Source organism: Ranitomeya imitator, chromosome 5 (genome assembly GCF_032444005.1).
Source record: "Ranitomeya imitator isolate aRanImi1 chromosome 5, aRanImi1.pri, whole genome shotgun sequence".
NCBI lineage: Eukaryota > Metazoa > Chordata > Amphibia > Anura > Dendrobatidae > Ranitomeya > Ranitomeya imitator.
This window is the reverse complement of record NC_091286.1, coordinates 407,352,423-407,372,250: the sequence shown is the minus strand read 5'-3', so window position 1 is coordinate 407,372,250 and position 19,828 is coordinate 407,352,423. Positions and strand designations below refer to the sequence as shown.

Below are 19,828 nucleotides of genomic sequence, written 5' to 3'. Positions count from 1 at the left end.
CAAAAGTTGCCCCCTGATCCGTTTTTTCTCATAGACTTGTATTAGAGATGGATGGCCTTACGTTTCATCCGTTTTTCGCAGGATCCGTCAAAAATGGTTTATCCGGTGGCCGAAGAAAACGGACATAGTAACGTTTTTTTTGTGTCCGTCGAAAAAACTGACAGTGACGGATCCGTCGCTGTCCGTCGTTTGCTAGAATGGAAGCATATGGCACCGGATCCGTCAAATGACAGAATCCGGCGACGGAACACTTTTTTTTTTTTTTTTTTTTTTTACTGGGCATGCTCCGATTTTTTTTAGGAACCAATTAGCTGGATCAGCTAGTCGGATCAGGCAAACACAAAGGATCCATCGCATCAGTTTTTCACAATCAGCGACGGATCAGTTGTTTTGGGGTTTTTTTTTCAAAATTTGACGGATTGTGACTAATGGCAAAAAACTGATGTGTGAAAGCAGCCTTTGGATGCCATAAATGTGCTGCCATATATTTTCACTAGCTCATAGGTTTGAATGGATGAGTTAAAAAACTGATGAGTATAATGAGTATGTGCGTGTTCTCTGAGAGACCAGATACAGAGCACATCTGACAACATTAGACGTGAGAATGGGGCCTAAAAGCGAATTTGCTCACCCTGGACCAGTTTACTCAGCAAAACTGACAAGCGAGCTGCATAAAGAAAGATCTGCCTATTGTGTGCGCTGTAATGGCCAGCGTGAAAAGTTGGAATATTCACATATTTGAGGAAAAAAAATATTTAAAGGAAAAAAGTCTAATAAAAACCTGATTTAATATGTAATTTTCTGATGACACAATCCCTTTAATTAAAGCTGATCTCTCACCAGATTTCACGATACAAACTGCATACATTATTAAATAGGTCTTAAACCAGAGGCTGCTGGCATACTTACCTTGAAAACTCATGTGAGAATGTCTGCATAATTATTTTAAAAGTTTTCTCGACTGATACTAAGATGAGCATTTTAGCAGTCCAGCTGAACAACTAAAATGATCATCCTAATATCAAGATAATATAGCCAGTCTTACATAGTTTTTCTAAGTACCACAGCAGGTCTAGGCTATTGATTGTAAAATCTAGTGACAGATCTGCTTTAATCATGTTCATAACACAAAACACTTTTGTAATAAAGGCATGCCAAACACCACCCATGTTATGAATAGAAATACTGTATATCCATTACCCTTTGCTTGATACTTAAAATACCTGCAATATAAGCATTATTACCCATAGATCTCCCTACCTTTACTTTTAGTCATCAATATATTCAAATGGCTCTGGGGGCTCTGGCTCTTGCTCCTCCTCCTCAATTTTTGGACCATGCGCAGCAACAGGTTCCACTAGTTGTTCTTCTTCCTCACTAGTATCTCGGAGGATGATTATACCACCAATTGAAAGCTGTGGGGAAAGAAATAAACTGCACCAACAGACTACAAGCACGGTGAACAAATTAAAGGTGTAGAAAGAATTGAAAATTTGGAGGAAGCTAAAGGTACCGTCACACTTAGCGACGCTGCAGCGATACCGACAACGATGTCGATCGCTGCAGCGTCGCTGTTTGGTCGCTGGAGAGCTGTCACACAGACAGCTCTCCAGCGACCAACGATCCCGAAGTCCCCTGGTAACCAGGGTAAACATCGGGTTACTAAGCGCAGGGCCGCGCTTAGTAACCCGATATTTACCCTGGTTACCAGTGAAGACTTCGCTGGATCGGCGTCACACACGCCGATCCAGCGATGTCAGCGGGAGATCCAGCGATGAAATAAAGTGCTGGACTTTCTGCAGTGACCAACGATCTCCCAGCAGGGGCCTGATCATTGGTCGCTGTTACACATAACGATTTCCTTAACGATATCGTTGCTACGTCACAAAAAGCAATGATATCGTTATGTGTGACGGTACCTTAACAAAAATCCTCAGCAGCTTATCAATACACAAGTTACAGTTCTCTAAATCTACAGTCGCCTTTACAGAGACAGTTAAAGGTGTTGTCTCATGTGGACAACCCTTTTCTAAAAGGAGGATCAGCAAGTGCAATACATTGCAAGGAAAGCAGTGTACGGCCGACAAAGCAGCCTAACAGCCCCCCAGAGCAGCGCAACAGCCCCCCAGAGCAGCGCAACAGCCCCCCAGAGCAGCGCAACAGCCCCCCAGAGCAGCGCAACAGCCCCCCAGAGCAGCGCAACAGCCCCCCAGAGCAGCGCAACAGCCCCCCAGAGCAGCGCAACAGCCCCCCAGAGCAGCGCAACAGCCCCCCAGAGCAGCCCAACAGCCCCCCAGAGCAGCCCAACAGCCCCCCAGAGCAGCCCAACAGCCCCCCAGAGCAGCCCAACAGCCCCCCAGAGCAGCCCAACAGCCCCCCAGAGCAGCCCAACAGCCCCCCAGAGCAGCCCAACAGCCCCCCAGAGCAGCCCAACAGCCCCCCAGAGCAGCCCAACAGCCCCCCAGAGCAGCCCAACAGCCCCCCAGAGCAGCCCAACAGCCCCCCAGAGCAGCCCAACAGCCCCCCAGAGCAGCCCAACAGCCCCCCAGAGCAGCCCAACAGCCCCCAGAGCAACCCAACAGCCCCCAGAGCAACCCAACAGCCCCCAAAGCAGCGCAATGTTTTTAAATGAGTTGCATTCAAATGGATGAGAGACTATGTAATACTGTCAAGACCTCCAAAGCTGGACTTTTTTACTTGTAGTGTCTTTTGCTCTGGAGTAAAAAAAAAAAAATGAAGGCCCACATGCAGCCCAAATGCCCAAACTGCGAGCCTCTTAATGAAGGAATTAAAATAATTCCAAAGTCATTTAACGCTGTATTAATCTGTAAGCAGTAAATTGTAGCTAGGCCTCTATGAAATAACCCCTCCTCTTAATCCTTCAAGTTCTCTTGTATATATTTCAGATCAGTCTTGGCACAATGCACTTAAACTGTACTCACGGGTTTAAAAGGTTGGTATCTGGAGCCCTCTGGCATGCTAAGCACTTTGAGTTGAGCTGGCATCACACGAGCTGGGTTCTCAAGGAGCTGGAAGTTTGGTTCTGGTTCCTTCTTTTTCTCTTCTTTTTTTTCAGTCTCATCCTAAGTATAAAAATCAAGATTCACATGAATTAATGATATCTGATCTGCAAATGCAATTTTTGAACTATTTGTTTAATTAATTAAAGTTTGTAGACATCAGCTATATTGTCTGATGCAAACATTCTTTACATTTATAACAAAACATGGTATCCTCATTTGCTATATAGTACCACAGGCTTGGGGATTCTAGGAGCTTTTTTGGTTGTTTCACAGTACAGGATCATAGAGTTCCCCAACTCCGATCCTCAAGAGCCACCAACAGGTCATGTTTTCAGGATTTCCTTAGTATTGCCCAAATGACAATTGCATCTCCTGGACAGGGAATAATCCCATCACATATGCAATACCAAGGAAATCCTGAAAACATGACCTGTTGGTGGGTCTTGAGGATAGGAGTTGGGGGAACACTGGCCTATACTGTTCTTTGAGAACAAGACAACTGTTACACGCAGAAGGAGTAGGAACACATTTTGTATTTTTAAGTGGAGCATCCAACATCTGAGTAGCCACATGCACAGGACCAAGAGGCTCATGTGTTTCACGGCTCATTAGTCTGGGGACCATAGGTATAGCACATAATGCAGGCCACTGCTTATCATAGGCCCCCCTTCTGTACTTTATATATAAAGCAGCTGTAGAAAATAAATAACTCACCACTTCCATTTTTTCCTCCTCTTTCTTCTCTTTTTCTTTCTCCTTCTTCTTTGCCTTGGCTGTAATAGATAGGACAGCAGTGGAGACCTGAAAGAGTAAAGTATTAACATACATAAAAAACTGCATCTGAATTTACTAGATGGCAACATTGCACTCTATTAAGAGATACATACAGGAAAAAGGTAAGACCACTAAATGGATTTCTCAGAATTGTTTTAAACAACAACAATAAAAGTCTAACATGGTGTATGAAGGAAGTTCTGATATTCTACCCATTAGTTCCCTTTCAGGAGTACGGCAGTATTTTGGAGAGTATCTTTTGTAAAACCTAGGCATCAAATCTATAGAGTAAACCTTGTATAGAAACACTTGTATCTCTCCTATATGTTATACTCATGTCCGAGTTCAGCTTACAAATACTCATGCTAAATCCTGATCGAAATGACCTCACAATGTTCACACTAATCATCTGATTCTGGCAATTACAAGAACTTTACAGACTTCACAGAGAACACTCATAAACAAGCTTAAAAATAAAATGTAGGAGTTGCATATTTTACACTTTTTCTTTAGTTCTAATGCTCCTCGTTACAAGGCAACCAGCTGGAATCCTCAAGAAATCTAGCAAGTGGTCAAACCCTCTGCAGCGCCACCACAGGTGGAAATAAGCACTACATGCTGCCCACTAAACTCACTCTTTTTGGCTTTCCCTCTGCAATTACTGCCTCTGGCCTCATTTAGACAATATTTTTCATGTTCGCCAAAAAAAAAAAAAAAATACTACAGTATGTGTGTGATCAGTGTATGGTCAGTGTTTTGTATGGATAAATAAATTACAACTCTTCCCCTGTCATTTGCAACACGGATAGTACTTGGATCCCATCCATGTGCTGTTCATGTTTTTCACGGCCCCATAGACTTGTATTGGCACTTTTTCACCCGTGATGCTGGGAAAAAAATTGACACGTCTCTAATGTGATTTTTGCACATGATCTGCGAAAAAATGAGGTACGTGTTTTATCCATGAAGAATATGGATACAACACGTATCTAAAACATGGACGTCTGAATGAGGTCTAACCTGGTAAATGGAGGTTTCTAGCCAAGAGACCCTTTAATATGCTGTGACCATGGTAACTATAAAAGGGTTATGTGACAAAAGCAGCGTCACTTTATTTTTCCTTTTATTTGTCAATGCACTTTTTTGCAAATCTAATTATGACACTGATTTCGAGATCAGAAGATGATGTATTTCTGTATTTAAATTAAATGCACTTTTCTATGCTTAACACGCACCTTCTCTTTTTCCTTCTCCTTGGGTACTTCTAAGGGGGCTGGGTAGGCAAATGTTGAAGGCTTGCAATTCGATCGATACTGAACCTTTGGCATCTAAATCAAAAATAACAAGACAAATTGTAAGCAAACATAACTACACGTTTAGAACAAAAACGGTTTTTAATTTAATATTTTGTGATAAATCTGAATGTTCTTTACAAGTTTTACAAAATTGCCGGACGTTCGGATGTGCTGGCCAATTTGTCGTAAGAATAGGTGAATTGGCTGTATAAAATGTATTCTATGGACCAGTAAATATCACACTGGGATTTGCTCATATCTAGTGCTAGTTCATAATTTGCAGAATGATATGACAGAATATTAAGCACTTTCGCACTGGAATCCATCTTCTAATGTGCTGTACAGGATAAAGGAGCTGTGCTTTAATGAAATGCATCAGTGGCCTCCGCATCTTACAGATTTGTCTTAAGGCAGCGGCGATGGTACGCTAACAGTGAATATCAGGAGCGAGCAATATCAGACTGAGTGCCAAACTGTACTCCCAACTTTAACCTCTTAGTTCCCTTTTAGATGACCAAGAGATTATATCTTGAGTAGACAGGAGAAACTGTTGTATCGGAGCGCTGGTGTAAGGAAGAGTTAATGAATCTTGTTAGCAGTCCTGTCTATCATTACTAGGAGCTGCTAATGAGTGGTGAATGATCCTGCATCATAAGGTCTGTAAGAGGATTATGCATTTTTCTTTTAAGTTACGGGGACTTGTGATGCTACAATTATTGTAACCCACTCAGAGCCAGCTCAAGTAAAATTGGCTGGGAAGAAAATGGCAGCAAGGTGCCCAGATCCAATGAGCTCAGACTCACCTTAAGATCCTTATTAAGACCAATCACACAGGTAGGAGTAAAGGATAAAGACAAGAAATGTGAAAGTGGGAACCAGAACCAGAACTGGGTGAAGACTAGGACTCCGACCACGGAAGGCATGTGAGTGTGACCGGTGCGAGACTGCAGGGAGATGGTAACATTGTGTCCACCTGCACAAAGGAAAATGGAGCATTAGGTTTGTTAAGTAGGTATTACAATGTTGGCCATTTACAGCAAAGTGGTTATTGAGAGGTTAAACTAAAGGTCTACAGCCAGGATTTCTCCCGTCAGCGCGGGGTGAAGAGGGCAGCAGGCTGGGTCATTACCGCCATGAAGCCAGGTGCAGTCATCTAATATCATTATAAAACCATTATCTGCTGACTTCTAGAGAGAAGTAATTTATACAGTGACATACTTCCAGCAATGATAACCCCTTGGGTACCACCAGCGTATCAGATTAACCAATCCACCCTTCTGGCTCCCAGGGCTGTTACAACATACCTGCGTCAAGGATGCCCTGTGCCAGTATGGCTCCAAACTTTGCCATCACATCATCATGTTTGTCATTAATCACCTTGGAATACAACTGACGGAACTGACTGACCTGAAAAAGAGATGATGTAGTAACAAATCTATCATTTAGGTAGAAATGTGCACACTTCATGCAAACCTTCGCACTTCAGTAGAAGATTAGTAGGCTACATTTCTTTTTGGCGTGTGGAAGTACCAGTGACACCCTTGGTAAAAAGTGGCAGGCGGCGCTCGCAGTATATCATACATTCTGGACTGTAATCATATCTTGAGGAAGCAGGACTACAATAAGGCAGATGCTCTGCAGACCTAATGCTCTGCTGGCGCCTGTCGGAAGGGCAATATTCTGAACACCGGACATGACTATTGTCAGGCATACAGCTTGAAACGGCACACTGACAAGTTGAAGGGTGGTCTTCTGGACTAACCCATAAAATGCTGGAGAATCACATTTATGCTCAAAGCAAGAAAACCATGAAAGAAATCAGAGTCTGCAGTTCTAGAAAGCATTACACCAATATAGGGCTGTTGGATGCTTCTGAAAAGCCAAAGTAGGAGCCTTTAGTAGAGGAGACCTCACAAGCCTTACACTAGTAGCTCATGCATGTGAAGCTTAGGGGGCTTCCAAGAAGGGCCTGGAAACAGGAGGCTTGAGTCACAGGCCAGGTTCTGCTCTGATCGAACTGTGGACACAGACGTTATTATCTGCTTTATAGACTGTACCGAATGCAAATAAACAGAGTTGTCCCAGATGGAACGCCCCGGAGAGAGCTGCATACCAAAGTGGGGAGACAATCTGTGTACGAGACCGCGCATGGGAAGGTAGGCATACATACTGGCTCAGGCTTACACGGGAAGGCTGAGGTCATATTTATTAAGGTGGAAAATAAGGGGGTTCAGTGCCTGTGCTGCTGAGGTCTGAGCGATACAGACCATCTACTTCACCTGATCCGGATCATTGAGACCTACTAACTCCATTTACTCGGACTGCCTCTCGCTCGTTGTGGGCGTCACACCTACATGTGCATATAGGACATATTCCTCAACACTAGACATAGCTGATCCCTGTGTGCATCCTCCTGCAAATGTCAGCTTTTCCATTATAATGGCTCTGTCGTCTCCTTTACTCTTGGTGAGGTGCATGAGATTGGAGGATAAAACGCTGGATTCGTGACACACAGTTTTTGAATGATTTCATTATTTTCACAGAAAAAGCTGCCAGAAATCTGGCAAGCCGTGTTTACCCTTCCCAAGAAATGTGACTGACAGCGTTGCCTTCATTAGTGCACGGACATTAAACGTTAACTAAAGGGAAAAAAAATAAAGACTGAGGCTCTTTTTAAATACTAGAACAAAAATGAGAAATCGCTAACCCTCCTAGACACAGAATAGTAATAATTTACAAACTATTTATTATGTGACCATTAGGTGTCCCTTCTCCTGGAATGATTATTAATTTCCAAAATTCTCAATTGAAGGGTAAAAATTTGAATTCAGTGAAGACAGATTGTTCCCTTATGGAGATAGCAGTTGGTGCTGATGAGCTTCTATGTAGATGAAGGAGCCAGAGACAAATCCTCCGCCCCCTCCGCTATTCTACGTAGAATCTTACCAGTAGTAACGGCAAGCTCCTATCTCACGTCCCTGAATACAGATTTTAACCAAAGAATATTGAAAATTAATGATCAGTCCAAGAAGGGAAAGAAGCAGATTTCTTTATTAAGATCTATTACAAAATTGCTTATTTTCTTTTGTACCGCTGATTTATGAAATAAAAATGAAAACGATAGTTGCTTTTTAAACTTGAGATGGAATAATTACTTGTTTTTTTTTTTAAAGGATGTAAATTCTATGATGGGCAGCATGGAGTCCTATGTAGAAAGTGAAAAGTAACCGAACTCTACACATAAAGAAGCATTTGGGGTAATAAAATCTCCACCTACTTTTGGGCACGTAACTTCAGTCTGCTGGATCATGATCAGTGCAGAGGAGATGAGTGCACCCTGACGCACATAATTCACAGGGTCGTTAGTCATCGGTTCGAGGAGGTTAATGGCTTCCTGTAATAGACACATGGACTTTAGGTCATACAACATACAAGACCGGTCAAGGCTAGTAGAGCGCGGCTTCTTTGCTAACCTTATTGCCAGTGCCAGAACAGCAGATCCCCAGCGCCATCGCCGCTCCGTAACGCACATGAGGATTGTAGCTCTCGGACAGCAGGGACACTACACTTGGGCACTGCTCTGGGGTCCTGCAGAAGGAACAAGAAGAGGTGAACAAACTGAAGTCCAAAAAACAGCAGATAACTGAACTAATTGCGGGATATAAACATTTCCAATCACTTTTCCATACACCGGAGCAATAATACGTCACCATCAATATATGCAAAAATCTTTTTTTTTTTTTTGGCGTTTATCCTCACCATGGAGGTTACACGGTTTTCAGCTTGCAGACAGTCTGATGGCTATAATGGCGGATCCTGCACAGACATACATAATTCCTCAAACAAATCCCAGGAGTATTCTGTATCATGGTGTACTGAGGCCATTACCAAGCATGCATCAACAGAGCAGGTTCAATGACGGCACAATTTACTGCGCGCTGGTGGAAGAGCAATGGCTTTCCATGAGAAGACAATGCTCTTCCTGGCTGAAAACATATGATGGGAGGAGGTAACAAAACACATGGGTAAGATATAGTTATAGAGTATTTGGAAGGCGTTTAAAAAATACCACGCAAAATTTATAATTACAGTTAAATTAAGTAATTGTTTTCTGCCATCTATCTATATAATTGTCTATGGGGTACTTCCGTCTGTTTGTCGCGGAAATCCCGTGTCGCTGATTGGTCGCGGAAGTCAGTGCCCCCTCCCTACTCCCCTCCAGTCAGTGCCAGTGTGTCGCCTCATCTTGGACCAACTTTTTACTATTGATGCTGCCTATGCAACATCAATAGTAAAAAGATATAATGTTAAAAATAATTTAAAAAAATAAAAAATTGTGCTATTCTCACCTTCCGCCATCCACCGATGCGCGCAATGCTGCCACCAGCTTCTGTTCCCAGTGATGCATTGCGAAATTACCCAGATGACTTAGCGGCCTCACGAGACCAAGCATCGGGACAGCTTCGGTGGATGCCGGAGGGTGAGTATATAACTATTTTTTATTTTAATTTTACTTTTTTTAAACAGGGATATGGTGCCCACACTGTTCTATACTGCGCGGGCAGCGTTATATACTGCGCGGGCAGCGTTACATACTGCGCCGGCTGAGTTACATACTGCGCCGGCTGAGTTACATACTGCGCCGGCTGAGTTACATACTGCGCCGGCTGAGTTACATACTGCGCCGGCTGAGTTACATACTGCGCCGGCTGAGTTACATACTGCGCCGGCTGAGTTACATACTGCGCCGGCTGAGTTACATACTGCGCCGGCTGAGTTACATACTGCGCCGGCTGAGTTACATACTGCGCCGGCTGCGTTACATACTGCGCCGGCTGCGTTACATACTGCGCCGGCTGCGTTATATACTGCGCCGGCTGCGTTATATACTGTGCCGGCTGCGTTATATACTGCGCCGGCTGCGTTATATACTGCGCTGCTATGCTAAGTACGATGTACGTACATGCATACATACATATTCTACAATACCCGATGCTTTAGAATCGGGCCACCATCTAGTAAAGGATATAATCATTATGGTGGGAAAGACCTTAGAACGGTAACTGCACGTTCACAAAACTTTTGATGTGCTAGGTGTTTTGATTTGCAGCTTCTGGGTGCCAAGATCCCCCATCAATTGCTAAAAGACTGCTTCTCCTCGAAACTGAAGCGGAGTTCAATAAAAAATCAGCGACCCCCGCCAATTAAAACTTCTGCCATGTCGCTTATGGACGTGCAGATAGAATACATTTATAAAACTAAATGATCCATAGGAATATATACAAAAACTCACATCACATAGTATTTGTTTGACTGCAGAATAAATAAAGGGCTAGCTATAGATAATGGTGGTACAAAAATATATTACTAAAAAGTCACTATGCATATAATTTGCTGAATTAGAAAAAAACCCAACAAGAACCAAAAAAAAAAAAAATAAGATCTGGTATGAGGGTATGTTCACACTGGGCATTTCTTTTGCTTTTTTCTGCAGCAAAACCTGATTTCTTGGCAGGAAAGAGGCTGCGGCAAAGATGCATATTTTGGTGCATTTTTTCATGCGCTTTTTGGGCTACCTTGAGTCTGTTTGTGCATGCTAATAAAGTTGAGTGCCCCCAGAGAGGAAAAAAAACAAACCTTCTTCCTGGAGAACCATAACTCTAGATTCTTTGAAAAGCCGGCAATTCATATGCCGCGTACAGTAAAATCACAGCGTGACAGGTTAGAATAGAGAGATTAGATATATACACATAGAAGACATACATACGGTGCATATGTACATATATCATCTCTCTCTCTCTATATCTATCTCTCTCTCTATATATCTATCTCTCTATCTCTATATATATCTATCTCTATCTCTATATATATATATATCTATCTCTCTCTATATATCTATCTATCTATCTCTCTCCCTCTATATATCTATCTATCTCTCTCTATATATATCTATCTATCTCTCTATATCCATCTCTCATTATATATATATATATATATATTTATATTATAAGCTGGGAGCGTCACTCTGTCCGAAGCCTTTATAGACTGCGCAAGCGCCGGCGCAGTCTGGCCCTCACAGAGTGACGCTCACAGGAGATCGCGGTATGCGTAAACACTGAACGCACACCGCAATCTCCACCGGAGAGGCAGGGACCGTGGACGTGCCAGGAGGGTGAGTATATTCACCTGTCCCCCGTTCCAGCGCTGCGTACGGCTCCGTCTCCCGGGTCCTCTGCTGAACAGTGTATATATATATATATATATATATATATATATATATATATATATATATATATATATATATATATATACACACACACATACGGACATATACATATATTTATTTATTACACAGATAGAAGAAAAACCGGCAAATTCAGCAGCAGCGTAACAGTAAAATCACAGCAGGAGCCAACAGGCTTGAATAGATGGATTACATACAGTAAATACATAAAATAGGTAGATACACAGATGTCTGTGACAAATACAATTAGTGTAGCATGTGTGCAGCTTACTGTACATGTATTTATTAGAAGATAATTTTTCAGAAAAAATGGCATGGGCTCCCACGTAATTTTCTTAACCAGAAGAGGGAAAGCCGATGGCCGGGGGCAGATGTTTATAGCCTGGGAAGGGGGTAATACCCATGGAGGCTATTAATATCAGCTCACAGCTATATACTTAGCCTTTACTGGCTATTAAAATGGGGGACCATAAAAAAATGAGGTAGGGTCCCCCTGTAACTAATGATAAGCAAAGGCTATGCAGACAGCTGTGTGCTGATATTAATAGCCTAGGAAGGGGCCATGGATACTGCCCCCCAGGCAAAAAAAATCAGCTCTCAGCCCCCCAGAAAATGTGCATCTATAAGATGAGCCAATTATGGCACTTAGCCTCGCTCTTCCAACTTGCCCTGTAGTGGTGGCAAGTGGGGTAATAGTTGGGGGGGTGATGTCACCTTTGTATTGTCAGGTGCCATCAAACCCCAAGGTTAGTAATGGAGAGGCGTCAATAAGACATCCCATTACCAACCCCATAATCATATTTTATAAAAACAGACACCCAGAATAAAGTCCTTTAACTGAAAGAATGACAGACTCCTTTAATAAATCTTAAATTATACCATACTTATGACCTCGTCCATTCCACTCTTTGGCATTGTCTACTGGAAGAGAATTAAAATAAAAAACAACCATATTCCTCACCTCTCCGTCGTTGTGTCCCATGCCGTAATCCATGCCTAGGGGACAAACAGTTTTCAACCTGTAAGGCGCCAAGATGCGACCGTCCAGGCTGTGAACCACTGGTAAATGAGCGTGGTGATGTCACTGAGGCTGCGTTCCAAGCCGGGCTGAACTGTGGTGACCTTGATGAGATCCTTGCTAGCACCATGAGAAAGTCGCTCTGTGCAGAGGCGAGTTCACCACAGTTGAAATTCACAGCAGTTAAATTCTCCTGGTGAACTGGCCTCTGCACAGTGCGACTTTCTCACGGTGCTAGCAGGGATCTCATCAAGGTCACCGCAGTTCAGCCCAGCTGGGAACGCAACCTCAGTGACGTCACCGCTAATCACAGATGCTGCGCTTGCAGCAATTCAGTCACCAGTGGTTCTCAGCCTGGACGGTTGCACCTTGGCACCATCCAGGTTGAAAACTAATCATCCCCAAGACAGGGATTATGTCGTGGGACAGAATGACGGACAGGTGAGGTGATATTGTTTTTTATTTTTGGTTTATTACAGGAGAACGTGGGCTTCAGTGGAATTAGGCGTTAGGCGAGTATAACGGTGTTTGTTAACAACTATAGGATTAGTAATGGATAGGTCTCTTATAGACACCTCTCCATTACTAACCTGTGGGCTTGATGTCACCAGACAATACAAAGGTGATATCAACCCCACAAATATGCCACCGCTACAGGGCAAGTGGGAACAACCAGGCAAAGCACCAGAATTTGCGCATATAATAGATGTGCCTTTTCTGGGCAGCTGCGGGCTGCTATTTTTAGGCTGTGGGGGGCCAATATCCATGGCCCCTTACCAGCCTGAGAATACCATCCCCCAAGCTGTCTGCTTTTGCGAGGCTGGCTGTTAAAAATTGAGGGGGATCCCACGCCGTTTTTTAAAATTATTTATTTAAATGATTTAAAAAAAAAAAAAAAAAACAGAGTGGGGACCCCTCTATTCTTGATAACAAGCCTTGCTAATGCTGATAAGCTGAGAGTTGTAGCCCCCAGCTGTGAGTTTTGCCTGGCTGGTTATCAAAAATATGGGGGAACCCACACAGGTTTTTTTTTTATTATTATTATTTACAACACAGGAGCAGCTGATGAATACTCCCATCAGCCTCTCCTGCTATTGCTGTTATTAGCAGCAGCAGGTGTCGGATGATGGGAGCGATAATCCCATCAGCTGACATCAGTGACCGGAGGTAAACTTTATACCTCCTATCACAGCTGAGCGCTCCTGCTGTCTTAACAGCGTGGGAACCCCGGCTCTCTGATAAGTGGGGATGTTTTCACCACTGATCAGAAGCGGTGTTTGCCGCGCTGTCATGCATATGACAGCGTGTCAGACACTGTTGTCGGGCTCCCATTCAAGTGAATGTAGTTCAGGTCCGCTGCTTAGTGTCTCTGCTGGATGACAGGCTGTATGGACGCATCATGCAACCATACAGACTGCCATCTAGAGGTAGCAGAGCTGAGTGTGACATCCTGCTGTCCTTGACTTTTCTGCATCAAATACGCTGTAAGAAAACATCAACCTAGCGTATTTGCAGTGTTTTTTCACCATCTATTCAAGTCAATGGGTGAAAAACACTGAAAGAAGTGACATGATCTATGTAAAAAAAAAAATGCTGCAAAGCACAAAATCTTGATGACAAAAACCCCCAATGTGTGTGCATGAGATTTCTGAAATTTCATAGGCTTCGCTGGTACTGTAAAAAGCAACTGAAAATTAGCATAAAAGGGAGAAAAAGAACACAGCAAAAATGCCCTGTGTTGGACATACCCTGAAGGAAAGAAGTTTCCAGCCTAAACACAAAGCTTGCTACAAGCATGTTCATTCTGCCCAACAGAAAGCAGGATGTCACTATTAATCTGGTTATATCATCATATATAAGGCAGCAGACCCCAGAGAGACTACCACGAGGGGATGTTTATCACGGAAAATGTACTATCCAGCGGGTTAACACAGCAGCATTGTGCAAGAATGTAAACCATGCAAAGAGCGGCGACAGTCATTGCATTTTCTGCGTATTTTCAAGAACACATCACCCAATACAAAGTCGGATAGAAATGATGGATCAGGCATAGAAGGTAGGAAGAACCTGTGCCCAATAACTACTCCACGTGACATTACAAAATCAATGTCACATGTACAACAAAAGATTTTAAAAAATCATGTAATTGTCTATTACACAACCTACAGTGTACATGAAATCTGGTAAAGGATATCAGAGGATATAAATATACGCAACCTCATTAGCCAAAGTAAAAAAAGACATAAGATCCGCTGCTTTGCTTCACATCCAGAATAATGAAACACGCTGTTCTATTTCACGAGAAAAAGGCTATGCATTGTCATTTGGATCAGGCCACTTTTCCCTTGGATAACGATGAGCGCAAAGACTATTGCTTAGGCCATGCTCGTATTGCATTTGCTATCTGCGAGGGGAAATAATCTGAATTTATACCGTACTGTTCAAGTGTTTTATGCAGGTGTGCAGATAATGCTGCAAAGTAAGAATGCTTTAAAAAAAAAAAAATAGAAGCGTTAATTAGTATCAATTAACAAAATGTAAAGTAAATGAAAAGTGAAATCAAATAATATTTGGTGTGACCACCCTTTGCACCAAATGAAATGAAGGGAAACCAAGCGCACTACCAAGGGTAACATAAAAAGAGTTGGGGGGCAAAGTCCGTGGTAAGTGAAACATGACCAAGGAAGAAAAGCACCACTGCAAGTTATGCACACCTCAAAGAAAAGATAAATAGTCATGATGAAAAAGTTTTTATTAGCACACCACACAGTAAATTAACAACTTCTCCGGCCTAATTGGGCTTCCTGCCCATTGTGTAGATGGTTTTTGCATATTATTTCATAGCCATCCTCTGGGGACGTATGCTCTGGATGGTTTCTTATCTTCAGGGATCCTGTGCTGGGATGGTCCATGCTTTCCTTGCAGGGCTGCACACTAGCCGCAGGAGCCAGTAGGTTTAGAATGGGATGGACCATGCATACAAGTGTATATTGGGCATTATAATATGTAGATTGTTCTGACTGGATACGGTATTTGTTTGGTTTTAAGTATTTTTTTGATTTACTGTGTGGTGTGCCAATAAAAACTTTTTTCATTATTACTATTTATCATATATTCTTTGAGGTGTGCATAACTTGCAGTGGTGCTTTTCTTCTTGGTCACCCTTTACACCAAAGCATTGTACACAGATTTTGAAGGAAAACTGTTGTTCCAGACATCTTGGAAAACTAACACAGATCTTCCGTGGATGAAGACTTCAGCAAATCCTTCAGTCTCTGCATGTAATGTCACACCGGCACACTGTTGAGATAAGTGCTCTGGGTGGCCATATCATCACTTCCAGGACTCCGATAATAGTTCTTAATGACATCGGCTCTATGTTTGGGGCAGTTGTCCTGCTGCAGAATAAACCTGGCGCCAATCAGACGCCTCCCTGGTGATATTGCATGATGATCAAGTGTTTGGCTGCATTTCTCAGCATTGAGGACACCAAGAATGGGGCAACGTTGTTGGCTGAAGAAGCAGAAGTCAGCAAACTTGGTGCAGCAGATTAAAAAACACTGTCAAGGATAACACCACCGTCACCAGTTTGTCAAGGAGACAACTCCGCTGCCTCCAATAGTCAGGACAATTATGTACTTGACTGACAAGTAACAGACAAGGCCGCAGCCACTCCCACCACTAGACCAGCTTTTGGGGAACTCACAGTGAGCGTATGAGATTATTATTATATATATATATATATATATATATATATATATATATATATATATATATATATATATATATATATATATATATATATATATATATATATATAACTGTGCTGCGCTCAAAGCTATCCAGGTATGACAACCACAGGGGTGTGCTGCAGAGCCCAGGTTGTCATGCTAACCCATCGGTGACCCGCGGTCATGTGACACGGGCGCCGACGGGAGGGATTAGTGACGTGCTTCCGGCCGGATCATGTTAAATGCTGTTGTCAGATATTGACAGCGGAATTTAACAGGTTAACAGCTGCGAGTGCATCGCGATTCTGCCCGTGGCTGTTAGGGGCACATGTCAGCTGTCGAAATCAGCTGACATGTGTTGGAAAAGATGTGGGCTCAACACCGGAGCACACATCAAAGGAGGAGACCCGACATGCTGCGTACATGTACGGCACATGTCATGAAGGGGTTAAAGTGTCACCAGCAACAGAGATACAGAGAGACTGGAAGAATCACAGAAAGGCACAGAAGTGGACGTCCTTTGGCCACATCGTCCACATAGATGTCGGCTTCTTTGTGACCGATGCCCTTCAGAGCCAGATAATGAATGCCACACTACTCCAGGCACATTTATTTAAGAGAGGCAAGAGCACCCAAGTGTCAAACCAGACCATTCAAAACAGTTTACATCAGCATGATCTGCTTGTTCGGGTACCTGAGTACATCACCAGGCACAGGAGTCATTGTCTTGCATGAGCCAGGTACCATCTACAAGTAATCTGTGGGTCTCAGCGCGGTTCACTGGTCCCCAGAAGATAAGCCCCCGATGTATCCTGAAACATGAGAAAAAGAGGTTAGGTTATACTCACCCAGGGGCGGTCCGGTCCGGGGCCTCCCATCATCTTACAATGACATCTTCTTGTCTTCACGCCGCAGCTCCAGCGCAGGTGTACTTTGCCCTGTTGAGGGCAGAGCAAAGTACTGCAATGCGCAGGCCTCTCAGACCTTTCCCGGCGCTTGTGCACTGCAGTACTTTGATCTGCCCTCAACGGGGCAGACAAAGTACGCCGGCGCCGGAGCATGAATACAAGAAGAGGACGTCATCGTAAGAAGATGGGAGGCCCCGCACCGGACCACAACGCCCATCGGACGTACGGGGACCGCCCCTGGGTGAGTATAAGCTAACCTTTTTCTCATCTTTCAGGTTACATCGGGGGCTTATCTACAGTATTACAGAATGCTGTAGATATAAGCCCCTGATGCCGGTGGGCTTAGCTCACCTTCCATTTTGGGGCTGACAGGTTCCCTTTAATGTTAAGGGGGTTGTCTGGCCCAAATCGATAGGTCTGCAGTCACTAGTCCTGATCTAAACACCAAATCTGCCTGGGATTACATGAAGACAGAGGGATTTACACAAGCCTACATCCACAGAACACCTGTGGATAATTGTCCAAGATGTTTGGAACAATCTCCCTACTGAGTTCCTTCAAAAACTATGTGCAAGCATACCTACAAGAATTGATGCAGTTTTGAAAGCAAAGGGGGGGTCACACCAATTACTGATTTGATTTAGATTTTTATTTTTTTCCATTCACTTAGCATTTTGTTAAATGATAAAAACATATCTATTTCTTAAAGTATTCTTGCTTTGCAGCATTATTCCCACATCCTTCAAACTTTGGCACAGTGCTGTACTTATGATATACTGTATAAGTCTGGTAGACCGAGGCAAATGACACCTGTAGACTTTCATTGCAAGAGCATCCTACATTCCTATAGAAAAGCTATATGATTTTACAAACTCCTCAATGAACGTAAAAGTTTAGCCGTGCCCTGAGTGTGAGAGGTTACTAGTGCATAGTGCGTAACACCGTGCGCTGCTCCTAAAGCCCATATATAGCAATAGTTCCAAATAACAAGCTGATGTGATGTCCTGATACCGTCCTCTCCGGCAATGTACAAAACACTTCGCTTTGACTCAAAGACGTACACTACTTTTTACCGTTCGGGTAGACTTATCTAAAATATCCAAATCCCATATTATACCCTCTGGTATTAAGGAATAGCTCATCTTAAAAGGAAAGGAAGGTGCAATATGGCACAAAAAAGGCTGCTAAAAGAACAAGAGGAAGGTAACGAGACAAAATACTCAAGGCTTTAGTTGGCAGGCCATTGCATATATCTAGGCATTTGGGTTATATTGGTCCTCGGGTTCATCCAGTTTTATTTTTGGGCATCAGCAACAGTTTTCTCATAGTTTTCAAAATTCCAAAAGCATAATACGCCCCTGTGCCCATCTCACATATGCCATCCGGGTAACAGGACACACTAGTGATGCTCTGGATCTCCCAAAACCGAGCCCCTGTGCTGCCCTCTGCTCTGCCTATCAGGAAGATGATGTCTTGCTCATTATTTGCTGTCTCTAAACAAGTTGTTGCAAATTCTACTCTGATGTTTCTAAAGTCTAGAAATGCTGGGTAAGGCTACTTTCACACTAGCGTCGGAATCTCCCCGTCGCTATGCGTCGGGCAGAGATTCCGACGCTAGCGTTTAACGCACTGCACAACGGAGGCAGCGGATGCATTTCTCCGGCGCATCCGCTGCCCCATTGTGAGGTGCTGGGAGGTGGGGGCGGAGTTCCGGCAGCGCATGCGCGGTCGGAAAAAGCGGTCCATCAGGAGCAAAAACGTTACATGTAGAGGTTTTTGCTCCCGACGGTCCGCCAAAGCACGACGCATCCGTCACACGACGGATGCGACGTGTGGCAATCCGTCGCCAATACAAGTACATGGGGGGAAAAAACGCATCCTGCAAGCACTTTTGCAGGATGCGTTTTTTCTGCAAAACGACGCATTGTGACGGATTGCAGTTAACGCTAGTGTGAAAGTAGCCTAAGATGTCACCATTACTTCCATGGGCGCACATACCTTAGGCCTCTTTCACACTTGCGTCGTCTGCTGTGCGTCGTTGTGCAGTGAAATGACACATCGACAGACGTCACAAAAATAGTGAAAACCGTGTGTGACGCTTCCAGTGTAATGACGGATGCGTCGGTTGTGTTCTTGCCACAATTTGAAGAGAGAGAAACTCTTTTTCCCGGACTTGAAAATCCTTCCGGCATGCTCAGAGGGAAAAACGTGATACGTCGCTGGATTCCTGTGTGTGACGGTCAGCGACGGATCCTGCACCCATAGGATGCCATTATAGCCGACGACGGACAGCGCAGGACCAGTCACTGACCGATTTTCCGACGTGCAGAAAAAAACTTTCTTATGAACGAACGTTTTCTCTCCACGACGGACCGCTATTTTCCGAAGGATCCAGTGCACGACGGATGAAACGGATGGCCATCCGTCGCTAATACAAGTGTATGGGAAAATGCAGGACCCTGCAAATTTTTTTTTCAGGATCCTGCATTCTCAAAAATCGACGTATCTCGACGGGAGCTGAAAGAGTCCTTAGGCCTCTTTCACATTTCCGTCGGCGTCGGTACGGGGCCGTCGCAAACGGTCAACCCGACGTATGTTGTGCAAATAGTGCACAACGTGGGCAGCAGATGCAGTTTTCAGACGCATCCGCTGCCCATTATGAGTTCCGGGGAGGACGGGGAGGAGTTCAGGCCACGCACGCGTGGTCGGAAATGGCGGTTCCGACAGACGAAAAAAACGTTACATTGAACGCTTTTTTTTCATCACGACGGGCCACAAAATCACAACGCATCGGTTGCACGATGGATGTGACGTGTGGCCATACGTCACCATGCG

General features: G+C 43.7%; 1 protein-coding gene across 1 annotated transcript in view; it reads right to left on the bottom strand.

Annotated features, from left to right (window-relative positions):
- The window catches only part of PSMD1 (proteasome 26S subunit, non-ATPase 1), a 115,614-nt gene that overhangs the window by 5,450 nt on the left and 90,336 nt on the right, over positions 1 to 19,828 (bottom strand). The window contains exons 17-24 of the mRNA XM_069727001.1: positions 8,566 to 8,680; positions 8,370 to 8,486; positions 6,397 to 6,499; positions 5,896 to 6,065; positions 5,033 to 5,125; positions 3,738 to 3,824; positions 2,943 to 3,083; positions 1,261 to 1,415 (exon numbers count right to left, since the gene is read on the bottom strand). Coding sequence (XP_069583102.1) covers positions 1,269 to 1,415; positions 2,943 to 3,083; positions 3,738 to 3,824; positions 5,033 to 5,125; positions 5,896 to 6,065; positions 6,397 to 6,499; positions 8,370 to 8,486; positions 8,566 to 8,680 — 973 coding nt within the window. The 3' untranslated portion in view covers positions 1,261 to 1,268. The remainder of the gene's footprint in view (positions 1 to 1,260; positions 1,416 to 2,942; positions 3,084 to 3,737; positions 3,825 to 5,032; positions 5,126 to 5,895; positions 6,066 to 6,396; positions 6,500 to 8,369; positions 8,487 to 8,565; positions 8,681 to 19,828) is intronic.